This window comes from Pipistrellus kuhlii, unplaced genomic scaffold, assembly GCF_014108245.1.
Source record: "Pipistrellus kuhlii isolate mPipKuh1 unplaced genomic scaffold, mPipKuh1.p scaffold_m20_p_1, whole genome shotgun sequence".
NCBI lineage: Eukaryota > Metazoa > Chordata > Mammalia > Chiroptera > Vespertilionidae > Pipistrellus > Pipistrellus kuhlii.
The window spans coordinates 74,661,858-74,686,345 of NW_023425404.1; the positions used below are offsets into that span (position 1 = coordinate 74,661,858).

General features: G+C 43.0%; 2 protein-coding genes across 3 annotated transcripts in view; one reads left to right on the forward strand and one right to left on the reverse strand.

Moving 5' to 3' along the window:
• The first annotated feature begins 2,897 nt into the window (after positions 1 to 2,897).
• On the forward strand, positions 2,898 to 20,052 carry PAX9 (paired box 9). 2 transcript variants are annotated; one of them, XM_036452238.2, is made up of 5 exons: positions 2,898 to 3,350; positions 4,121 to 4,747; positions 7,985 to 8,127; positions 16,801 to 17,023; positions 17,850 to 20,052. In XM_036452238.2, exons 1-5 carry the CDS (start codon positions 3,347 to 3,349, stop codon positions 17,855 to 17,857), a joined length of 1,005 nt encoding a protein of 334 aa, XP_036308131.1. In that variant the 5' UTR covers positions 2,898 to 3,346; the 3' UTR covers positions 17,858 to 20,052. The 2 variants fall into 2 exon arrangements, with proteins under 2 accessions (XP_036308131.1, XP_036308122.1); XM_036452229.2 differs by having other exon boundaries at positions 2,905 to 3,350; positions 16,801 to 20,052.
• A 946-nt stretch (positions 20,053 to 20,998) lies between these two features.
• SLC25A21 (solute carrier family 25 member 21) overlaps positions 20,999 to 24,488 on the reverse strand; it is a 497,159-nt gene continuing 493,669 nt past the window's right edge. Inside the window, exon 10 of the mRNA XM_036452249.2 lies at positions 20,999 to 21,471. Within this exon, the coding sequence (XP_036308142.1) occupies positions 21,410 to 21,471 (62 nt within the window). The 3' untranslated portion in view covers positions 20,999 to 21,409. The remainder of the gene's footprint in view (positions 21,472 to 24,488) is intronic.

A 24,488-nucleotide genomic window follows, 5' to 3' on the forward strand; every position in this document is an offset into this window, starting at 1 on the left:
CCCGGGCGTCCGTCCCGCAAAGCAGCCGGGGGCGTCTGTCACTCAGGATCGGAGAGCTGCAGGGCTCCGGGGCCGCTGCTCAGCCTCTAGCGCCCGGGTCTGACCTCGGAAGGATCTAGATTCCAATTGGTTTCCGCATCTTCCCTCAGACACCTTTAGGCCTGAAGGTGGTGGAGGAGGAGGGGGAGGGAGGAGGGGAGCGCAGCAGGTAAAGGCCAGAGGCACTGGACAGCTGGCAGATTAGTGAAGACTTTGCAGCGTCTGGCCTGGTGCGCAGGGACAGGGTAAAAAAGGCACACTGCAGGCTAAAGTTCTCCCAGCTGGTGCCCAGGCCAGAGTGCTGGAGTCCTGGGCCCTGGCTCCCCGAGGGCCGGTGTACAGCTGTGTCCGGTCTGCGCTGAGCGCACAGGTTCTCTCCACCCCCTGTAGCCCCTGCTTCGCACCCTCCCGCCGGGCCAGTTTCCAGTCTCCCACTAAGTAAATATTTACCCAGAGAGTGGGTCTCCCCTGGAGGAGGCCTGACAGCGCCCTGGAAAGGACTTTTGGCTCCTCCTCAGCCAGTGCCAGCTGCAGGCCCTACTGGTTGTGTTTTGGTTTTGGTCTTAAATTTCTTTTCGTCGAAATTCTTCCGATCTCCGTGTGATCTCCCGGTTCCACTTCCGATCTCCGTGTGATCTCCCGGTTCCAGAGCGGGCAGTAAAGAGGGGGCACCGAGCCCAGCTGACCTCGCTCTTTTCCGCACCCCGACATCCCACGGAGGAGGCTTATTATCCCTCAGTCTCTGCCTCCCTCTCTGCCTCCACCTTCTCTCCCTTCCTCTCTGCCAGGTCACTGTCTGTCCGTGGGGTGGCCAGTTCCCTGGCTCAGCGTGCGTCCCGGGAGAGGTCAGCGTCCGCCTCTTATCTGGGATCCCCTGAGGCTTTAGCTTCTCTTGTCCCGGGAGCTCCAGCCTCGGCTGGGATACTTAGTATCACCAAACACCAAAGCTTCTAGTGCTGCTCCAGGGAATGGGCAGGGTGGAGAGCACTACGTAACCTCACTATCCCCCACCCACTCCAGGCCTAATGAGGTCCTGCCGGGCTGGGGGCCCCCACAGAGGGGGAGAGGGTCCACCGCAGCTCAGACTGCCGCGCGCAGCGGACACCAAGTCCAGCAGGTGGAACTGGAGAGAGAGCGGGATCTGCTCAAGCTCAGGAGATGAGGCGGATGGAGGCCATGAGGGAATGCGAGGGGGTTGTGTCAGGCCCACCTAGCAGGAACCCTCACAAGAGGAGTCTGGGGCTCATTCTGGGCTGGTCCTGTGCATCCCCTAAAGCCCTCGCAGAGCTCACAGATCCACAGCAGGGCACTGTGTCTTGCCGCTCCCAGGCGGAACTTTAACAGACACTGCAGCTCCGCGGAGTCAGAGGGACAGTCTCTGGGCTCAGAGAGCGCTTGAGTCCCCCACAGCAGGTGGCTGTGCTTGGGGGAGGAGAGAGTATGGAGGAGAATGAGGGGTCAAGACGCCCAGCATGTTTATTCTTCCAAAGAAGCCTAAGGTGAACTGTAAGCGCTCCTGAGATGTCGCAGTGTTAACTGATCTGCACACCAGCCCCAAGAAGCAGCGCTGGTGCTAACTGCTTGGATTCCCGAAGGACCTCCTGGTTGTAAAGCGCTTGTCGGTGCCACACAACATGTTCTAGGGCTCAGACCCAGTGAGAAGGCCCTAGCTGTGGGACTTTTCCGCAAGACCCCGACTATAAAGAATTAACTATGTTTGCAGTCATCTTTCCTTTATCATTCGAATTTGTCATACCTGTAAATTTGGACTTGGAGCGCGCGCACCATAGGAGAGAAAGGATCTGGAGATTACGCTTGTATTTAAAAAGCACAACTGATCATTAGTTTTGTCACTCACTGCCCCGGGGTCTGGGTCCAGCCAGCTTCCCTATGTGTGCAGACCAGAGTCACACACAGGCCTGGGGACTGTGGGAGGATCAGCCCGAATCCTGTGTGCCCCCAAGGAGCATCACCACAGTCAGGTAGCAAGCAGTGTGTGCAACACAGGCCCAAAGCAGCACAGCTCCCAACGCCACGCAACGTGGTACCCACATTGTTTTAAAATTCTGTTTAGCATTCTCCAAAACCCACACTCAAAATGTGAATAATTTAGGCCACCAAAAAGAGCACTTTGCACTTTAGATGAGATTTAGGGTGAACGAACGTGGAAACTCAAGAGATAAGCTGAAGGAACTTCAAGGCCTTTGGTGGCTAAACCGATGCGCGCGCCACACACACACACACACACACACACACACACACACACACCTGCAGGCCGGGTATTCATTTTGGGACCAAGTCTCTTCCATGGTTAAACAAAACTCCTTTGCAGTGATTTACTAGCAGGGGGAAACCGGCAAATGTTAGGTCTGAGCACCTGCCGACCAGCACCTAGGCTGAGCACAGTGGTGCTCTGGCCTCCCCTGAGGGTGCCCCCCGCCAGGTAACCCGTGGGGGGGGGAGGGGCTTTAGGCGCCGGCGGTTGAGGTCTCTGCACCCCGCATGGCCCCGCCTGGAGCCTGCGTGGCTGACATCTGGCCCCGCGCTCCCACATGAGCCTTCCTGCAGAGACTGCTGCGCGGAGCTGGTGTAGGGGGGCGGAGGAGGGGTCTGCACCTGGAGGGAAGTGTGGCCCCCACCTCTGTCACGGCCTCCCCTCAACCTCCTGGTCTCTACCATGAGCTTATCTTCCCATTCCCGCTCTTTCGCCACCTGAGGTGGATTGAGGTGGTGTCCACTGGTACCAATTCTAAGACGTTTGTCCCCTAAAGAAGTCTCCTTAGCTCCTTCCCTCTTTGAGTCCCTCCTATGGGGACCAAACGCTTTAATTTGCGTGTTCAGCATTTTCATCAGCATAATTTTGCTGTCTATTTGCGCTGCTCCTCGGAAGGTGTCAAACACCAAATTTCATTGTATTTAGTCACCAGGTGCCCAGCCGGCTCGGGGAGACGGCGGAAGAACTTTCCGGACGGCGCCGTCGCTCACCGCCCCGCACCAATCACCGCGCGGCTCGCCCTCGGGCCCGCCTCCCCGGGGGGCGTGTCCGGGGTGAGTGATAGACGGAGCCGCCCGGCCGGCTCAGCCCAGCCCACGCTGCTGCTTAGATTGAAATGCAGAACTCAAGCCTCTTTCAGCGGGGCGCAGACTTCCTTTTACTCCTTCCTTTTGCACTCTCGCCGCCTCCTCCCGGAGAGAAGCGGAGGCACCCTCGGCCCGGGGTGGCGACGGGCTGGGACGCTGAGGCCGGGCGCAAAGTGTCTCCCTGGAAGCTCGGAGCTGGGGCCCGGCGGGTGTGCTGCTCGGAGCAATGGGTGAGTGGCTGCGGGGGCCGCTGTCAGAGTCGGGGAGGGAGGGAGGGAGCAGGAGAGAGAGAGAAAGAGAGAGAGAGGGAGAGAGCGCGCGAGGGCGCGCACCCCTGAGCGTTCACACTTTCCGTATTGACTTTGCTCGTTTTCCTACAACTTGTAGGAACACGTAAGGGTCAGAGGCGCACAGCAGTTCAGTCTAAACGCTGGCTACCGGGCTGCTGGTGATGCTGGTTTCTGATTTAAGGGAAGGGAGCGGTGGCAAGCCCCGCAGCCCCAGTGGCAGACCAAGTTTTGTTTCACATGCATGCGCCCGCACAAACAAACAGAAAAGAGAGAGAGAGAAAAAAAAAAACCTGCCGTTTTCCCCAAGACCTTGTCTAATTAATTGCGCAAGTCCCCAAGGAGGGGCGCTGGGGGGTCAAGGGGAGCGGCCCAAACCGAGTAGCCGAGAAGGAGCGGGTTGCAGGCGTCAAGATCGATGTCCTCACCCGCTTCGGAGACTTGGGAACGCTCGAAGCGGCCCTGCGTTTCACCCCTTTTATCTGTTCCTAGCGGCTGCGAGCACCGCCGGGGTGAGAGAGGGGGTCTGACTTGGCCGCGGCAGTTTGGCTGAGGCCGGTCAGCAAAGCCCGGGGGACCGTGGGGTCTGAGGAAAGCCCGGGGCCCCCGGGCTGTGGCACCCGCCCTGCCCCGGGGCGCGCGGAGGCCGGGCGGCCGGCGGCCGTTCCCAACGGCGGGTGCGCGTCCCCGTGTGCCCTGTGTTTGCTCTGCAGAGCCGGCCTTCGGGGAGGTGAACCAGCTGGGAGGAGTGTTCGTGAACGGGAGGCCGCTGCCCAACGCCATCCGGCTCCGCATCGTGGAACTGGCCCAACTGGGCATCCGACCGTGTGACATCAGCCGCCAGCTCCGGGTCTCGCACGGCTGCGTCAGCAAGATCCTGGCGCGCTACAACGAGACGGGCTCGATCCTGCCGGGGGCCATCGGGGGCAGCAAGCCCCGGGTCACCACCCCGACCGTGGTGAAGCACATCCGGACCTACAAGCAGAGGGACCCCGGCATCTTCGCCTGGGAGATCCGGGACCGCCTGCTGGCCGACGGCGTGTGCGACAAGTACAACGTGCCCTCGGTGAGCTCCATCAGCCGCATCCTGCGCAACAAGATCGGCAACCTGGCCCAGCAGGGCCACTACGACTCGTATAAGCAGCACCAGCCCGCCCCGCAGCCGGCGCTGCCCTACAACCACATCTACTCCTACCCCAGCCCCATCACCGCGGCCGCCGCGAAGGTGCCCACGCCGCCCGGGGTGCCCGCCCTCCCCGGCTCGGTGGCCATGCCGCGCACCTGGCCCTCCTCGCACTCCGTTACCGACATCCTGGGGATCCGCTCCATCACCGACCCAGGTAAGGCTCCGGGGCCGCCGTGCAGACTCTCCCTCCGCACCCTCAACGAGTCTCCGCGTTCGCGGCTCCCGCACGGGTCTATCCCACCACCTGGGGCTTTTTCCTTTGGAAACGCAAGGAGTCCTCCCAGGGGGGTGTCCTGATCTCATTAAGCTGAAATTCATGCCTTTGGTTTCCTTACCACACACAGTCTCCTGTCTCATCTCAAACTACCAGACCCATACATCCCCCCCACCCCCCAGCCCCGACACATGGTTCGCATTTGCCACCCTCCCCCGCCCCTCGCGCCGCCGCCGCCGCGGCAGCCTCAGCCCCGCGCTCTCCGGGAAGGCGGCCGGGCCGGGCCGGACTTGGGGCGCAGCCCGGGAGACCCGAGCTGGCGGAGGGCTGCAGGCTGCACACTCGGCCGAGGACAGCCTGTTTGGGGATCAGATGCGGCCTCGAGGAGTCGGGCACCCTGTGGAAATTGCAGTATTCTTCTTGAGGATTCTAGCAATCAGGCCAAATTTGCTCAGGCAGGAAGTTCAAATGTCACCTAATTGGTTTCATTCTTATGCTTCACTTCTTTTCCCTCGGAAACGGAGGTCCCGAAGTTACTACTAGTAACTTGCATGTTAGTGCATTGCTCATCCTGGGACTGTGTTTTCTCTTCTCTTTTTCTTTCTTTCTTTCTTTCTTTCTTTCTTTCTTTCTTTCTTTCTTTCTTTCTTTCTTTCTTTCTTTCTTTCTTTCTTTCTTTTCTTTCTTTCTTTCTTTCTCCCTCTCTCTCTCTTAACAGATATATATGATCTTAGGAAGTGGCACCAACCAAGGCTGTAATGGAGACAAAATGCATGGCAATTCCCTGCTGTCCTCTCCCGTTTTCCTCGCGCCTGCCGCTTCCTTGTAGGGTTCCTCTGTCCCCAGGAATGAGAGTGGACGTCTGGTCCTTGCACGTTTTCAACAGTGCCACCCCACTGCTCCTTTCCTTTCTAACCCTTGACCTTGCGGTGCCCTCAGTGTCTTTCCTGCTTGGTCAGAACGATTTCCACAGCCCTCCCGCTCCCTCTGGCCTCCTCAAGAGCTCCAAGTTTGTTTTCCTTTAAGGCACTGTTAAAACAAAGCAAAACAAACAAACAAACAAACAAAAAACCAGCATAAGTTTTTTTTTTTCTAGGTGTGGAGAAAAGGAAGTCAAAACGCCCTAGATGCAGAATTAAATATTGCAGAGATAAAGAGCCTACCTCCTTAATTTCCCAGCCAAAAGTTTAAGATGTGCAGAAGAAAAATTAAATAGGAGGGGGGTCGTTTCTTTAATTATTTCCCGCCTTTCTTGGTTACCACCACATTGGCACAATTATCTTTTAAGTAATTAAAGCCGAGCCCCAATTTCTCATCTTCTTGTTCTCTGTGCATTTATGAGATCCTTCTAGGCGTTCTGTTTTGTCTTATTCGGAGCTGGTTGGGGCTTTAGTCGGAGAGAGTTTGCCCTTGATTTATAGGATAAACTGACCTCGCTGACATTTAAAGGAAGCCCCTGTGCATGGGAAAGTGTGAGATCAGCAGAAATGGGGCTCGCAGGGGATCTCAGTTTCTTAAGGTAACTCCAGGCTTGTGCCTACCAGTTGCCTTTTGTCTGGGAAGGCAGAGAGTGACGGCCGTTCTGGGCCAAAACACAGTGGTCCTGGTGCAAAGTAGAACACAATGTAATTCTTTGGAGAGGGGGAAGAACAGTGACAGAAGACTGACAGAGTTGAAAGCAAACTTTTTTTCCCCTAGGGATCCTACAGTCAGATCAAATGTCAGTTGTAAATGTATTTGGGTGGTTGTGACCAGTAACTCTTCATTCTAGATGTTGTTGATTCTGGATGCCAGCTTTATATATTTTGTAGAAATGGCCACTTATATAAATAATCTTTATATATTCACAGACTTGCCAGAAAACAATTCTGGCAAGTCTGAAAATATAAAGATTATTTCCATAAGTGGCCATTTCTACAAAATGATCACTGCTTCCAGGCGCTGGGTCAGATAGATGGGATTGAAATGAAGTTGCGCTGGCTCTGTCAGGCTTGGGTCCTCCACCCATAGGTCCCAAAGACGAGGGCATGCTGCTCCTAGTTTTCTAACATCTCCGCCTTAACATCAGACTTGGTCACTTCAAGACGCCAGTGATTCCATATGCACAGCCCCTCAGTAGAGTGGTCTCCTGAGTTTACACCATGTGATTTTCTTTGCATCTCAATTAAGAACACAAAGGATACAGCAAACAAACAAACATCTAAGTTAACTGATGATTTTACTCCTTTTTTTTTTTAAAGAAAACACTTAGTTCTACTTTCGTTTTCTTTTAAAAAATATATTTTATTGCTTTTTTTACAGAGAGAAAGAGAGAGGGATAGAGAGTTGGAAACATCAATGAGAGAGAATCATCCATCAGCTGCCTCCTGCACAACCCCCACTGGGGATGTGCCCGCAACCAAGGTACATGCCCTTGACCGGAATCAAACCCGGGACTAGACTGACGCTCTATCCACTGAGCCAAACCGGTTTTGGCTACTTTCATTTTCTTAACCTTTTATATCATTAAAAAAACACACAAAATAACCCTTTCTACATAACTTATCACTGACACCTGTGGCATTTAGAGTGGCAATTACAGTATTTATTTTTGAGTCATATGCCCCCATCACACACTTAATGTATAGAGATGGGGGAGTCAAGGCTGCTCACAGCAGGGCAAAAACCTGTGCACACATATTTTGCATATGGACTGCAGGCAGCGTTTTGTCCTGTTTGCAAAGAACCGTGCAGGTCTTTTGTTCCTTCTATTGACCTAATGACTGGGTCCCACCGCAGGGGCCCCTGACCTGGATGCCTGCGCACCGGCACGGGTAGGCCCGCGCTCCTCTGCGCTTTTCTGTCCCCTGTCCTCGCGTTTTGCTCAGTCCAGGCGGGGTTAGGGTGGGGGAGAGGGTTCCTCCAGCTTCGCTGGTTCTTTCTCCGATTTGGGGAAACCTTGGTCCAGCTCTCAGGCTCCTTCCACTGGCTTCTCTGCAAGAGCCAGGAGGAAATCAAAGGCCCTTTGCAAAGAAAGAAACCTTCCCGCTGGCAAGGGTGAGGCAGAGGCTGGTCACAGGCGGTGAACTTCGGTGAACTTCGAGGGCCGGGGCCTGGGGGTGGGCCCGGGGCTGCGTCTGGGGGCGTTGGGGGATCGGCTCGGTCGGGGGCCCAGCCTGACGCCCCTCTTCTCCCCAGGAGTGAGCGACAGCTCCCCGTACCACAGCCCCAAGGTGGAGGAGTGGAGCAGCCTGGGCCGCAGCAGCTTCCCCGCCGCCGCCCCGCACGCGGTCAACGGGCTGGAGAAGGGCGCCCTGGAGCAGGACGCCAAGTACGGCCAGGTGAGGCGGCGGGGCGGGCGCCGGGGGCCGGGCTGCGGGGCGAGCGGGAGCCGGTCCCGGGGCCGCTGGGCAGGAAGGAGGCCCGGCCTTCGAGGGCGCAGTTCGGGCTTGACCCCGCCGGGCCTCCCGGGACCTGGAAGCGCCCAGGGCTGTGGGCGCTCCCAGGGCCGGCGAGCAGGAGGCTGAGGGAAGTGGGGGCGCCCGCGGGGCCTCCCGCTCCCACTCCCGCTCCCCGGGGACACGCGGCCTGTGGGAGCGAGAAGAGGGCGACCTGATGAACGTAATCAGGTGGCCATCCCCCCGTTCAAAGGCACGTCGGGGTCTCCCAAGGGAGCTTAGTGAGAAAACCTCAAATTATCCGGACTGGCTGTGGACCATTTAATTTTTCCCTCTCTGTCCCTCCCCCGACCCTGCTAAAGGAAAATTAAGCCACCGTGTTTCTTCTTTCCTTCCTTCCTTCCTTTCTCTTTCTTTTTCCGAGAAAGACGAAGCAACCACAATAATAAAAGCCGAAGAGTTTTGAGTCTAAAGTTATCACCAGGCTATTGATAGAATCAGGAGTGCAAAGCCAAAGCTCTCAAAAACAAACAAACAAACAAACAAACAAGCAAACAAACAAGGTTTTGTGAGTCGATGAGCAGAGCTGGGCAGGTCTGAACATTTCTTAATATCAAACTCCAGGCCCAAAGCCTCCTACTGAGCTTTCATTCCATTATTTTGAAGTCATAAAACTTGCAATGTTTTCTTGTATGTAAAAACCAGCTTTCTAGGGAAACTGGAACTTACTACTTTATTCACTTGGGGGGGGGGGGAAATTCCTAGTTGTTATTTTTTTCTAACAAACCCATTTCCACTTCCTCATTCCTCCCCTATTTTGTTAAAAAAAAAAGAGTCAGACACATATTAATAGTTGTCCCATGACATACACCAGAGAAAATACAGCAAAGAGAGTCTCTTTCCTGAATCTATTCCTACTATGACACTGTCAGTGAGAAATTACAAGAAAGTTTGTCATTTTCTTGTACTAAAGGGCCCTTAATTTGTAAAGAAGAGGCAATATGTGCAATGGGGAGGAACTCCGATCTTCTAGTTCCATCACCCACTTAAGTGAGTTATTTAAACATTTAGAGCCTTAATTTCTTCATCTGTAAAATGGGGAAATAATAGTTCCAACCTCAAGAGATGTGCAAAGATTCAGTGGGATAATGCAAACACGTGGCACATAGAAAGCATTCATTAAATATTACCTGTGGTTGTAAGCGGTGGCTAGAGATTAACCTTTAAAAACAAGCAATTTTCAGATCCAGAATATACTTTGTTCAGAGACCTCACAGTCAAAAAGTGTCAAGGTATTTTGTTATGAACAATAGGGGAGCACAAAAAGCAGCTAGCACAGTAGGAAGCATTTAACAGGTGCTCAGTGATTTTTATTAGGTCATCATTTCTTAGAATAACATCATGAAGAATAGAGTTAAAAATAATTCCCACACCTATTTGATGAACCAAGATATATATATATATATATCTTTGCCATAATCCAAAAACTTTTATGACTATTTTTACTTTTTTGAATTATAGATCTAGCATTTAAACTTATTTAGAAATGCTCATCTATACAGACACTTCAAAACTAAACTTACCTATTTAAAATGAAAATAGAACACTGTTTTGAATGATCTACTCTGTATATTCTGATCGTTGAAAATCCATTACATTTAAGTCACTGAATATTAAATCACTAAATTATCAGATTTATAAAAACAAGTAGTTTAAAGAAGCAAGTGGTCAGAAGTATTGTTCTAAATACTTAAGAGAACAAGTTAATTTTTTCCCAGGAGAAAGCCATATTTATTATATCAAATTTACATTTGGAAAGTTCTTAATTGCAATATGCTAATCTTCTGCATTGCCATACAGTAAGATAATTCAAATGATGTAAAATTTCAAAACTTGAAAAGTTTCTAGAGACAATTAAACCAGCCATTACTCTATTACAATTACCAAAATAGTGCTTAATGCTGCAGGTGTACTAAGTAGACACAAATTTAGGCTGTCATTTTGTGAGCAATTTTGGAATTTATTTTTTATTTGAAAAATAAAACAATTTAAAGCAAAAGTTAAATGCACACCTAGCTACAATTAAGTAATTCACTGGAATTAAAATATCCTCAATACAGGCATAACCAGCATTTTTGGGATTTAGATACTCATTTCCTTGAGGGTAAAATTATACATTTATATTTGCTCTTAAACATACAAAGGTAAGGGATGTTATATATATATACACATACATATACAGATTATATATATACAGACTATATATATATATGTATATATATATGTATATGTATCTTTGTATTTGAACAAAATTTGAAAGTCTTTGATAAAAACATATTCTCAAAATTTTACAATAACACTTTCAGGGCATTTGCAGTTTTTATTAAATTGTACAATATTATTTGATTCCAGTTTTATTTTAGTATATAAAGGAGAGAATTGAGAATTCAGAATTATAGGATTTAGACCATAATCTATTCCCAGAAGACACCTGTGAAATTACCCCAAAGGCTGAATTGACAACTGAATGTAGGTAGAATTGATTACTGTAATCTAGTTTCCATTTTAATTTTAAATGCAAAGATGCCTGATTGCTAGTAATTAGAATCTTGTACACATTGGTACACTCATCTATCTTTTGTTTTTAAAACATTAGTTTAGAATATTAAAATTTGTCTGATACATTAATATTATACTGTAAATGATAATTTATAGTGCCATTGATAAATCCTTATTTCCTACCACCAAGGACATGAGAAAAATAATATTTATCAATTTTGTCTTTTTTTAACCCACATTATATATTGGGCTAGAATTCTTTAGTCTCATCTGATTCTGAATGGCAATGTTCTCTGGTTCTTAATGGCTGGCTCTTTTTTGTTGAAATCATAAAACCTGTATTGAATGCAATTGAATGGCAAAAGAAATATAAATAGAGAATAATGGATTAGACTATAACTATCCTTTTACCAGGGACTTAGTGAATCGACATCTCATTTTATTTAAACAGTTTATAAATAGTTGTATAGCTTTTGAAAAATGCTCTACAGTTGGGCAAACTTTCTCAGAAAAAAATTGCAGATATGGTACTTTAAAGTATCTGAGTGGTAGATTTATAAGTTTTGAGTATTTTCATTTTTGGGTACTATATATTTAACTCAGATAGCAAGTTTAATAAAATATTAGCTACAAATAGAGATGTCAGAAATGAAAAAAAGGTCTATAAATACTTGAAATTAAGAAAAAGTTTAGAGGTATGAAAATAGTTGAATTTGGAGGCATAAATTAATCTGAACATCTTATGAAGCATTAATTTACACATTGAATTTGAAATAAAATTGAATACAACTTTCTAGTGCATTATTTTGAAAACAGGCAGTCCTTGCAGACATATTGTTCCTGTAGACATACTATTTTTATGAAAATAAAAGTTATTTTGCACTGGATTTGTCGTAATTTCAAATAAATTTAATTTTGTGTAAAAAATTTATCATTTTGTAGAAAGGCAAATGCTAATAGTCTTTGAAATTCATAATGTTATCTATTATAAAACATTCTTTGACCCAGTTAGCTTTTAACTATTAGTTTTAAAACAAAATTAATTATTATGTGTCAGTTAAATGTGTTATATAAAATACAAAAGAGCTGACTACACTTTTTAAAGGATACATCAATTTTAATAACATTTGGAAACATAACATTTAGAAAAAAAACTTAAATGATCAGTTTTCCATACCTAGAAACTTGTAGATCAGCTTAGGGATAACTAAGCATAAATAAAATCCTTTGGGTGAAAGTTGAAACAGTATTTACAACTGTCATTTGATTTTATCAGGTTTGTTTTGCTAAGTTATTGTATATTGAACTAGGAAGTTTATAATGACTGTCAGAAAAATGATTTCACTGAAAAAGAAAAGATTGTTTATGTTCAGATCTGAACCATTTTCTTGCTTATGATATATACTGAGGTTGAAATTCTAAGTGAAGCACATCTCTATTTGTGGCTAAATCTATTTCATTATAAAACCAAGGTAATCTCATTTTATCATAAGGGGAGGACTAGGTAGAACTGATGAGTGAGTAAAAGATCGTCCACAGAGGATTTGGAACTGCTATTTGTATTTTCTTCAAAAGAGAAAAGGTCGAATAGGCAATTTCCAGAATTTGAAGAATAATCTATAACCTGTAGTTGCCAAGCAGTTGTCACACCGGTTTTTATTTTCCGTGGCCATTAGTGTTTGAATACTAATGCATTTCCATTTTCTCGGGGGTGGTGATAAATGGAATGCCCATCAACCAAATAATGAAATGGGTAGGTTAGAACTTTTATTTACTTTTTTCAACAGCTTTATTCATTTTGCTTACTTAAAGTATAATACTTGTTCTGTGATAAAGGGTGCCTACATTTTTTTAAAAGCAAGAATATGACAGGTTTTGCTTTCAAAGGTTGCACTAACTTAAATATACAAATGATTATGAAACACCTATAATGTGTCCTGTTTTGCGGGAATATAAGATGATTAAGGCCCTGTCCTCACACTGTTCATATTCTAGCTCTTTGCCAATACAATTTATCAACATATTCACTTAAAAATTATATTATTAAGAATTGGAAAATCTATATTTCTAATATTTTAGAACCAGTGAAACGAACATGTACTTTTCATTCATTCTTGTAATAACTTTAACCAAACTACATTGCCTTTTATGTAGTTTTTTCTAGGTAATTTTCGTTAATGTTGGTGAGATAAAATCTGCCTTTTTCTAAAAATATTCAATAAAACAAGTGACTTGCTTTTTTCAGTCTATTCAATTTGATTTGTATTAGGAAATCTCATTCTCAAAATTAAATTTAACAGTTTGCTTCAGGGAGGACCCTGGTACAGTTCTTTGGAGGAAAGGATTATCTCATTGCTTTCAAGGAAGATGTGCATTAAAAAAAGGGGTTGATGGATTGAGGTTTTATTTATGAAATCTTTAGGTAAAGTCATTTTCAAAAATGAGATTTCCATTACATACCCAATGCTGGGGTTTTATTTGGAAAATTTGTTTACTCTTCCCTGGGGATTCCATATGTTGGTTGATTTATAAATCATATTTACAATCCAATTAAATAGAGTAATTTAGCATGTTTGCTCCCACTATATTTATGGCGTACGTTTGGTAGTCTCTACTCAGCCTAACTAGCTTTTCAGATTAATTACATGTTCTTCACTGAAAACATTAAGCAGATTTGGGGTGTTTAAGAAGTATACTCTTTCACTGGGAAGAACAAACAAGCATCAGTGCTACCTGCAGTTGTTTTCCTTTGTGGTGGAGAATTTTACTCTTTCAGTGATTGCTTCATAAATAACAATTACTTTACCCAGTAGAGATTTATATATTTTACTAATGTCATGTTTCAAAATCAATAGTGAGAAAATTGATGTATTTAATGAGTCACTAGTATGAATGGTGAAGGTGGCAGTTACATTTTAAAGCATGTTTATTCTCTCATCTTGCTTATGCCATTTCCCCCCTACATTTCTAAATCTGGACTTCAAAAGTAAAAAGAAAAATTAAGACAAAACTTTTCACTCCAAATCTAGGCTGTAAGTTAACCTGAGGGAAAGTCCAGAGCTATTTTTACACTGTTTAAATTTGAAGAAAAAAAAAAAATCAAACATTTTAGCCTCTTTTTGCCTTTTTGTGGATGTCAGACCTCTCCCAGCTTTCCTTCTCTTCTGCAGTACAGAGGAGACTAAAATGACTCTAACTGTATTGCATATTTTAGAGAACTTTGAAATGTTTGTACTAATAGGAATAATAGCATAAAAGCAGGTTTGGTGCTTGACAAAGAAATGTAGTCATAGAATAAGTAAGGTGCCTGAAGTAACACGGGCCTACATCCAATGTTCTGCCACCCCCTAATTCCCAGGAACTCTAAAGCGAGGCTGTATTCCAGGTGGTTTCTCAGGGGGAGCAGTCCTGGGCAAAAAAGAAGTGGGTGCATGTAAGGATATTGCAGACATTGCAACAGAACATTGGAGGAGCCCCTAATCAAGGTGGTGTAAGGGGAGGAAAGGGAAGATGACAAAGCAAGAATTTCAGAGAGAACTGTCATTTTAAATCTTAGAAAAATGCAAAGATCAAAAGAATGGGAAAAAAATAGTTCTGTTGACAAAGAAAACTCACCAACAGGTTTTTTTCTACTAATCACAGAGTGTTGTTTCTGTCATGTATAATATTAGTAGTCTAATCTTATGTATTTGTAAAATGTTGAGCAAAGATTTTTTATATTTTAAAAGTAATTTGAACCTCAACATTTTAACCTTCATATTCTTATTTTATGATTCTTGGTGCATCAATAATACTATATATTAATTAATTCTACAATAGGATGGAAGAGCCAAACGCAGATGCAAACATCTTTCTGTAACTGACCTGGAGTGATCCCCTTCCAAACTAATTTTTCATAGGTTATTAGGGAAATCCTAAATAAACATGGTTAGAACTATAATCTTGATGCAATGCTAGATTTCTCCTGCAATTTGATAGCTTACTCTATTCATGCTCATCTGCCGAGAGCCTCACAGTGCCTCCTGTGAGCCAGTTTCTAAGGAGCTATTCTCAGAAAGAAACATGGTTTTTAGGAGTTAAGAAACAGAATGAGGATCCAGCAAATGAGAATCTAGAATAAGAAAGAATATTTTGCCAGATGTTATCTCAAAATATGCCTTAATTTGAGATGGAATTATGTCTCTGTCTTTTAATTGTCCAGCAAAAGCAGAAAAATATTTGCTACAGAAGATCCCGCATCAGACAGGAGAGTTAACTTCTCTTAAACAGGGCCACCGACTTGCCAGTTGCCTTAGAGATAATCGCTAAATTCCTTGCCCTGTATTATTGCATATAGGAAGAGAATACTATTTATGTTCAATAGTGATGTCCAATGGTTTCTTTGTTTAAAAGTACATATCACCCTTTGGGACCCATGTATTGCATTTTAATTTTAATTCAACATTGTATTGTACTCATATATATTATCTTATAATTATTATAAACTCAACAGTACAACACAGTCCTCATTATTTGAAAAGATATGTTGAATATTTCTTGGTTATAGGACGTACTCAAGAAATCTTAGCGTCCTTTCTCCTTCCCCATTTTTTAAAGAACAGGCAGTTTGACAAACAGAGCATGAGGCATATGCTCTTACAGACCAAGGACACAAGCTTAATCTCTTTACTTTTATTCTTACTGCCAGAAATTCATAATTTAATTCAGTTAAATCACACCCATGTATGCAGTCTACTCCAAATATTATCTAAATTGAGAGAACAACTTTTGAGATCCTACCATTGCATCCTCAGAGACGTGGAAGTGAAATTAATATCAAAATGAATTAAATCAGAAAACAATTTCTATGTTGCAACTGAATTGGAAAAAGCATCTAATTAACAACTGTCTGCTTTACTTACCTCTAAGGATTAAATCAGTTCTACTAATGATAAATTTATTACTTGCATTTTATTTTCACTAAAAAACATGTTGCTGTGGAATTCATTCACATCACTACCAAGAAAAAGGATTTATTCTTTCTTTTTAAATTGTGTAGAAACTAAAGGGAAAAATTAAGTTATTTGAAGAAGGATATTGAGTGTTCATGCCAAAATAAGATTGGAAATCGGGGTGTTTTTAGTGTTGTTAATAGTAACGATACCAACAATAATTGGATGCCAATAGAGTACTGGTTTCTAGGCAGATGTGCCTGCCAAAGCTGCTGTATTTTGTTTGCAAACAGATTTTATATGTAAGTTCATTTCAAGAGATTTATCCATGTGGCTTTTAAAAATTCACGTCACGGGCCTCGAAACTTTGCAAGCAAATTTTCCAGTTTCTAAACCACACATATGCAGGTCTTTTATGGTTGGATAGCCAGTTTCCTTTTTGATAAAATAGCTCTGGAAAAAAACACTCCCAATCTTCCTTTAAAAACCCTTCAACGACAAACTAACTGATTTTACATGTCCTTTGTCCAATAAGCATTCACAACATGATGTTTTAAAATGCCGTCCATGTTTTATTTAGCAAAAGTTGCGCTCATTTTGAGTTTATAAACTGACAGCCCAAGTTCTGTGCACCCCCCCCACTCCCTTTTTTTTTTTTTTCTGGCAACAAAAGCTACACCAACCAGGCCCTTCATAAATGCCTCAACAAAAGAGCCAAACAAAACCGAAGTACGGGGAAGGTTGACAAAGGCATATGGATAACAGAACAGATTCTAAGAGTATTTAATCACCACTAATTCTTTCCTCACCCAGCACTGCCTTCCTATAATTCTGAATAGCAAAGCAAATACTGTGAATTTTCTGGTCATAGCCTCCTCATAACCTTTGTGGAAAGAATAATATCTTGTCTCTTGGCCTTATGTTTGTTTAAATAGCAACACTGTGAATGCCTTTAGAATATGCTTAAGGTCAAATCTAAAAAAAAAATAAAAAATCGGAAAGTAGAATCAGAATATTGTTAACCACTACCACTCATAGCTTACAGGCTGCTTCTCTAAGAACCTGGGAAATGTCAACTACTGTAATGCGGTTATTTTCACCTCTTCTCTTTTCCTACTCTTCTTAGGCGCCAAACGGTCTCCCAGCTGTGAGCAGTTTTGTGTCAGCATCCAGCATGGCTCCTTATCCTACCCCGGCCCAAGTGTCGCCTTACATGACCTACAGTGCTGCTCCTTCTGGTTATGTTGCTGGACACGGATGGCAACATGCCAGTGGCACCCCACTTTCCCCCCACAACTGTGACATTCCCGCGTCGCTGGCATTCAAGGGCATGCAGGCAGCCAGAGAAGGTAGTCACTCCGTCACAGCTTCCGCACTCTGAGGGGAAGCTCCATCTGCAGCAGCTCCACCAGGGCCCCCCTCAGCTCACTCGCCCCATCTCCCCCAGTCTCGGACCTCACCCTCCTCCCCTCCCTCTCTTCTGCCTGGAGAGCTGGTTTTACAGACTCACCTCCTTTGTGCTGATGACACTTAAATATTTCTTGCCATAACTTCTCTTTCACAGAAAACCTGACATGATGTTAGGATTCAAAAACAAGAGCAATATTAAGGACTGAATGAGACATTTGTGCTGCCCACACACTGTTTTAATGTAGTGAAGAAACCTGCACCCCTCAAAGGGCTTTAGGAACTTTTTAATGATTCTTTGGTAAAACCACACGTGTATATTTATTCTAAATCAGCCTAAACTCTTGAAACGTGCAATTGTTGAGATTTCACAAAATCAATAAAGGAAAATACATATAGAAAAAAGTCATGCTACACCCTGTAATCAAATAAGGTGACCAAATAAGCCTTAATTCATCACTAGGAAGCCAATCAATAGTTGATTTGAGTGATCCTTTGTTTATTTTTTAAGAGATGACCTGTTTTGTTGAGGAATATATGTATAACGCAAGCAATATCTGGATTTAGCCCCTCCCAGTATTTTGATTTGGTTCCAAATATGACAATGTTTATATTTCCGTGAGTTTGTAAATATGGACTTTGGATGGTACATTTGTGTTTTTATTCCATGGGGGTTCCCCCCTCCCCCACTCCTCTATTTTTTCTTTCTTCTTGCAAAGGTGACTTTTTGGCAATGTTTTTGTCTCTGTTTGGTGGTGGGCTGCTCAGGCTCCTGAATCTGGACTTGCCATAAATTCTGTGTGTGCAGGGAAGGCTTCCACATCTCATGAAGGACATTTTCTTTCTGCAGCAGAGGATTCCAACAACAGAAAAGACAAGCCAGTTTCCCATTCTGTACCTAATCAGACATGCCAAACATACAAAGACGAGGTGGAAAAGGTTTGAACAAGGAGGCTCCAAAGGAAGCCACTTAGAAACTTAACGTTTAATGTGAAAAGCTTTGCAAAGACACTTAAAGTGAACTTTATGTTAAGAAAACCACTGTGAAACTAAATTGTACTGTTATTGTTGGCTAACCTGTGTGTTCAGCAATCTCAGCCCAAAATTATGTTGTAATTTAAAGAAAATGGGAAATTCTGCTCTAATGAATGTAAAAATGGCTTGCTGTGAAGTTTACATTGTTGTACAGGAGCATGTTTCACATCTAGGTAAACTGGTGGTGGTGTTAGTAATACACATGCTATTTAATTTTTAAAATTTCCCTTTATTCATTTCTGGAGTTACAGGTTACCATTTAACTGATAAATCTTTCTAGATCAATTTTAACGTTAATAATAGAGCTGGGGGTGTATGTGTGTGTGAACGTGTGATTATGAGGTGCATTTTAACACAATTGATTTTCTTGGGCAAAATTCTAGTTTTTAATCTCTTCTGTTTGGAACATTCTTCCTGTTTGGCAATATAGGCTTAAACATATGTTTGTAAAACATTGGTACAATTCACCTGTTGGAGAATTAATATATTGCAAGTTTTGGGTATTAATTCTGTGCAATAACTAAAAGGGCACATCACTAGATAGGGTAGTGAGAGACGAGGTACGTGATTTCGATTTCTTCCTATCTGTGCTGTTCACAGCTTATATGGCAATCAAGTTATCACATGGGTTTCACGGCTTCCTTGAATACTCAGATGGCTAGATTAGCTAGGTTTCCAAATCACTAGGATATAAACAGTAAACAATTTCTGACATACAAGTTATGTCCAAGGAATTGTTTTCTCCAAGCGGCAGATATCTTATAGAGAACTTTGAACTGCATTTATTTTTTAAAGCAGCCGAGATTCAGTGCTACAAATAGAGGATTATAACTTCAGGAGAAGAGTAAGCAGAAGGAACAAATGAACTCTCAGGGCCATAGTCTTCCTTTGATCTTGTGAAACTCCTATTGACATCTGGAGTTCCTAGTCTGGTGAGAAAAGAGACTATAAACCGAATGGAACAAAGATGCCAATCCAATATCTTGGTGGAGACTTTAAAACCATCCCATACAGGGACTCTGCTGCCGTCTAGAAGAACTGACCTAAGGTACAGAATTATTCCTTATCAGATGTTTTTAGGTGGCTATCAGGAGTCTTTAAAAAACTATCAATTGTTTGTATGGAAACAAAACTAAGTATTGTTTTCTTTATCTAAATTAAGAAATCTCTTGTTATTATGCTATTTATAATTTTTCTGGTTCTTGTATTTTTAAAAAAATCTAATATTAATGATATCAAAGTTTCCTTTTTTTCTCCCTCCCTCCCCCTTTAGGTCTTTTCTTAGCAACAGTGAATTCACATGAAATAAATTTAAAGGGACAACAGAAGCCCCAAATACAATTTGCTATTTAAAGCAATTATGATTTAAAGCTACTTTTAAAAACAAGAGAAGGAAATGGAACGAGATAGGGATTTGGGATTTTTTTTTTTTTAAACCATTATTATTATTGGTTAATGTTGACATATTTCCTCTGTTTCTTAGTGGATGAAAATTTTTTTAAACTGGCAAATGCACTCTTCAGAGGTCCTTCTCCATCCTGTCCACATGGAGAGGTTAAAGGTTCAATTTCATGGACTCTGTGCAGGCAGTACTCTCTCTCACAGGATGCAAGAGTATTACCTGCAAGGATAGAAGGCAGATGTATAACAGACACATTCTTATTTCTCTTGTGTTTTTTCCCCCACTGCTTTTAATGACCCCCCCCCTTTTTTTTTGAATATTGGGCTGAACTATAAATTAAAAAACACGCTGGAAAGGATGTACAACTGAAGGCTGTGTATGTATATACAGTATGTCAAAAAGCCTTTATTTTTATACTTCAAATGCTCTAAATTAATAAAAAGTAATAATTATCATGTTATCTTTTATTTTTTTATTTTCAAAATGCTTTAATAACATAGCCTCATGGTACAAATATCCCATAGAAATAGTTAAGAACAGATGTCACCTACAACGTGCAGATATTTTTGGTGACTTTTGGCTACTGGAGTAGCATCATTTAAGGAAGCAGACATAAAATCCTTTGGTTATATCAAGGCCAAGAAGATATATATATTTTTTGGAGTGCATGTTAGTACAGGAACCTTTGAAATGCTAAGAATGCATTACTATTTTGAAACATTTTCCCTGAATAATACATATTTTAACACTGCAAATATCATACTCCACACCTGTAGCTGTCACCAATAACTAATAACCTGGCAATGTACTTTGCTTTGAATGTTCTTTTAAGAATGGCATGGGTAAGAGTTTTGAATAAGGCATTTGGGTGCAAATACATACAGCACAATAGGCCCAAGAAGTGGTTTCAATTTGTGATTTAACATGAACATATTTCAGCAACAAAACTTGTTTTCAAAGGGAACTACGTGAAGAAAAGTAGTTTAATATAATTTCATGTTTTCTATTTGTCATAAAAGACTTAAAATATCAGAAGTTTAAAGTATGACCTGATTTAAGCAATAGTTCAAAATATAAAGTAGACTTAGGAAAATATAGCTGAGATGTGATTACTAAAAAACTGAACAGATTTACACCCTATATAATAAGAGAATATGCTAATTATCTGTTATGCTGTGAGGTGTAATGACTGATCACATAATGAATCACGGATCTGCAGGAGGGTGGGGCAGCGAACTACAAGTGGGCCGTGGAGAGCTACAGGAGGGGGCAGGACAGCAAGCTATGGGGGCGGAACAGCTACAGGAGGGTGGCAGAGACCTCCTGATGCACAAATTCCTGCGCAGGGCTACTAGTTTTAACATAAAAGTGAACATACTAAAAAGGCATTTTAGTGCACCTTTAAAATACTTTATTTGTGACTTTTAAATATTATTTATGGAAGAGTTTAATTCTTAAAGAACTTTAAATTTTGGCTCAATTTTGTATTTTATTTCAAGCACTTCTTAGCCTCTTGGGGAAAAATAATGATCAATACAATAGATTTTCATTGTGAACCAAGGTAAATAAAACATAGGTCACAAAACTTATATTGTTTTTATGAAATATTTATGACTTCTACACTATTTTTTTCCATATTCAGTTTACATACCTAATTGCTTTATATTATTTTTTTCTTACAATTTTATGAATATAGCCAAAACTACAGTCTCAAGTTATGTAGACATAAGTTTTGAAATATCAAAATAGATTCTGATCTGAGGTTGTTTTTCCCTTTATAATTGTACATAAGTGGTAATTTATAACTGTATCAGATTAGCTGATTGATCATCTCAAGGTGCTGGTGAGCAAACACGCATTATCTCCAGGGGTAGAAAGACTTCATAGGCCATCACCAGTTCTCCTGAAGCCATGCATAGGAATATTCATAAACCAGCAGCATCACCGCTCCACCTAGGAGAGAAAAGGCTGGCTTTTATCACAGTCCTGTAAAACGGTGCTGTCTCTCCCCCCAAGGAGTCCCATGCAACCCATCGGGCGGGGGCTGTTCAGAATCACCAGTTCTTGAGCTCCAATCTATAGATACAAAACTACTGTGGAAAATTCTCAGAGCAAAATCAAGACCATCTTGAGTCTCCAAATACATTCCCCCCCCCCCCCCCCACGAGTTTCTGTAACTTTCATCATTTCTCATCAGATTCCTTTCAGGCATTTTTTATTTTTAAAAGTAAATAAATATAGACATCTAGTCATGTAAGGGCATGTGGCTTTCCTGGGAACAGAAGCCTTCAGGTTCTTCATATGTAGGCAAAGGATTTATCTTTTCCAGCCCGTAATTAGCATTGTTGTAGTTGCACTCAAGAAGAAAATCTCTAAGATGGTGCTTGACGAATGAGGCTGCTTTCCTCGTACCGCTTTCAACTTGGATTGCAATGTGAAAAATAGCTTCTGACTATTAAAGAAATATGAGTTGCAAAACCAAGCTAGCTTTCAACCTCTTTTTGTTTTCATTTCTTTTATCTGCCTTGGACATATATGGATTGTATTTGCAAATTTGGTACTAGGATTGGTGTCATAAGAGCACCATTTGTCTAGGTAGAGAAGAGTTATATAACTGGCCGCAGAGAGGCTTGCTATGTAACATGTCAACAGGAACATGATACAGGAAAACAGGTACAACCCTGTTGAACACCTAGAGATCAGGAGAGCATTTGTATCTGGGCGACTTTGTGTTCTATGTAATGCAGTAAATTACACATGTTCTGTGTCCTTTAAAACAATCCCTATTTCTCCTTTCATGTCTGTATGAAAACTATTACAAAATAAAAATGTGGACAAATATCCTCAGCACAACTCAGAGAAGACTTGGCTGAATGAACAGAAGACTGACTTCTAACAGAAAGAAAGAGAACTTGATTTTAGTTCTTTTGTACACACTGCCATATGCTTTTTAAAAAAACCTACAGGCTGCACATGTTTGTGTAACCTTATACCAAAGATAATTATCTGCCTGTAATTTTCATTTTTAACCCATGGAGATACTCTATGAGACCCGTCTCACTGCTGTAGCCCTCGTGGCACTCTGGCAAGCCAGGAGGAACGCACTGCAGAGGGCTGTGGACATGTATGTCACTGCAGTGTTTACTCTTTATTAACTATTCACAGTGTAAGTCAAGAACACACAGAATGGGGCTAGTTTACAGGCTAGTGAAATCTGAAGTTTAAACCACAGACTTCAAGATTCTCCCTTCATGGGAGATACCTATCAGTAGCCACATGGAGTTGCTAAGGCTGTTATCAAAACAAGGTGAAATGCTTCTCTGAAATGAAGAATGAAAATTCCAGGCTCTTGCGCGAGAGCTCTCTCCCTCTCTCTCTCTCTCTCTCTCTCTCAAAAAAAAAAGAAAAAAAAGAAAAAAGAAAAAAAATCTTACCTCTCTCTCTCTCTCTCTCTCTCTCTCTCTCTCTCTCTCTCTCTCTCTCTCTCATATATATTTTATTGATTTTTTACAGAGAGGAAGGGAGAGAGATAGAGAGCTAGAAATATAGATGAGAGAGAAACATCGACCAGCTGCCTCCTGCACAACCCTCACCAGGGAAGTGGCCACAACCAAGGTACATGTCCTTGACCAGAATCAAACCTGGGACCTTTCAGTCCGCAGACCAACGCTCTATCCACTGAGCCAAACCGGTTTCAGCCTTACCTTTCTCTTTACCTGTCTTTTCTTTGAAGTTGGTAGGACTTGCATGTTTGGAATGAGAGTAAGGCCAGGCCTTAGAATGAGATTTCCAGTTACTCAGCGTTGTTTAGCTTGGATAGTATATCCACAACAACCCTTTTCACTGGATTTAACACCACCAGAACTCAGGATACCTCATGCAAAAACATTTTAAAAAGCCAACCAAACATTTGCATGCCTCTAACAAAACTTGGGGTCAGATTATTTAAAGAGTGTTGGATTAAGTTTCCAGTCAATTACCGTTTTAGTTAAACTCTCCAGGGTCATCACCCTTTCCAGGCCCACCCCATCCTGAGGAAGCTGGGTTAGGGCCAGTCTCTGATTTCCTCTAATGCTAGGTCTACTAGCAGGTTTTTACTGTGTGGTGAAGGAAAAACACCACATACAGAGAGAATTGCATTAAATCACAAATATTCTCATCATTGGGTCCTTTCTTTTACAATCGGGCCAAAGACTAACAGAAGGCAGGTCCGAGTCTCAAATGTGAAGCAAAATCCACGCTTACATGCCTAGAAAACTTGGGACAGGTAGATGGATTTGGAATTGAGGAGTTTTTTTTCTAAACAAAAAAAGTGTGAACTATTTACCAGCTTCAATTTACTTTTTTCCTATATCCCATGTTGGTAGAAATGCTGGTTCATGGGGCTGAGAGTTAAGGGTAAATGTGCACATGTGTGCGTGCAGTAGGAGAGGAGGAGACATTGCGGTTAGCAGAGGACTAGGACAAGGAGAGAGGGGAGGAGGAGGGGCGGGTTCTAGGAAACATTACCAGGATGTCTAAGTAGGTGAGTGTGGCCTGGTTAAAAAAAAAGAGTGTATACTTCCGTACTTATTCACAAGGCTGCTTATAATCCAAGACTATTTGCCCAGGCGGTTGAGTCTGTAGCAGTTATTTTCTTATCTATTGACATAGAGGCAGCTGACTCTCCCTGAGGGAATGGCAGCCGGAGTGTGTGGGCTGGTGTCCTGAGGTGAGGCCCTGAGCCAGCAGCCTCCACCACCAGCCAGAGACCAGGAAGGTGCGCCAGAGGCGACTGTGAGGACAAGTGGCTCTTGCTGCTCATGGAGGCAAGGCTGCCTCTTTTTCTCTTTCTGAAATGAAACAGAGGCAGGAGCAAGAAGAAGGAGCACCAGGAAAACTTTATCGGGCTGGGGGCTGGGCCCTCACCCGCTGAAAATCCTCCCCTTCAGTCAGAAGCCAGCGTATGTGTGTACTCGGGTGTTCACTCA

Bases quoted from the DNA above. Each gene is read 5' to 3' on its own strand.
- PAX9 (XM_036452229.2), top strand. The intron at 4,748-7,984 runs GTAAGGCTCCGG...TCTTCTCCCCAG, and splicing joins CCGCTCCATCACCGACCCAG to GAGTGAGCGACAGCTCCCCG. The intron at 8,128-16,800 runs GTGAGGCGGCGG...TACTCTTCTTAG, and splicing joins AGGACGCCAAGTACGGCCAG to GCGCCAAACGGTCTCCCAGC.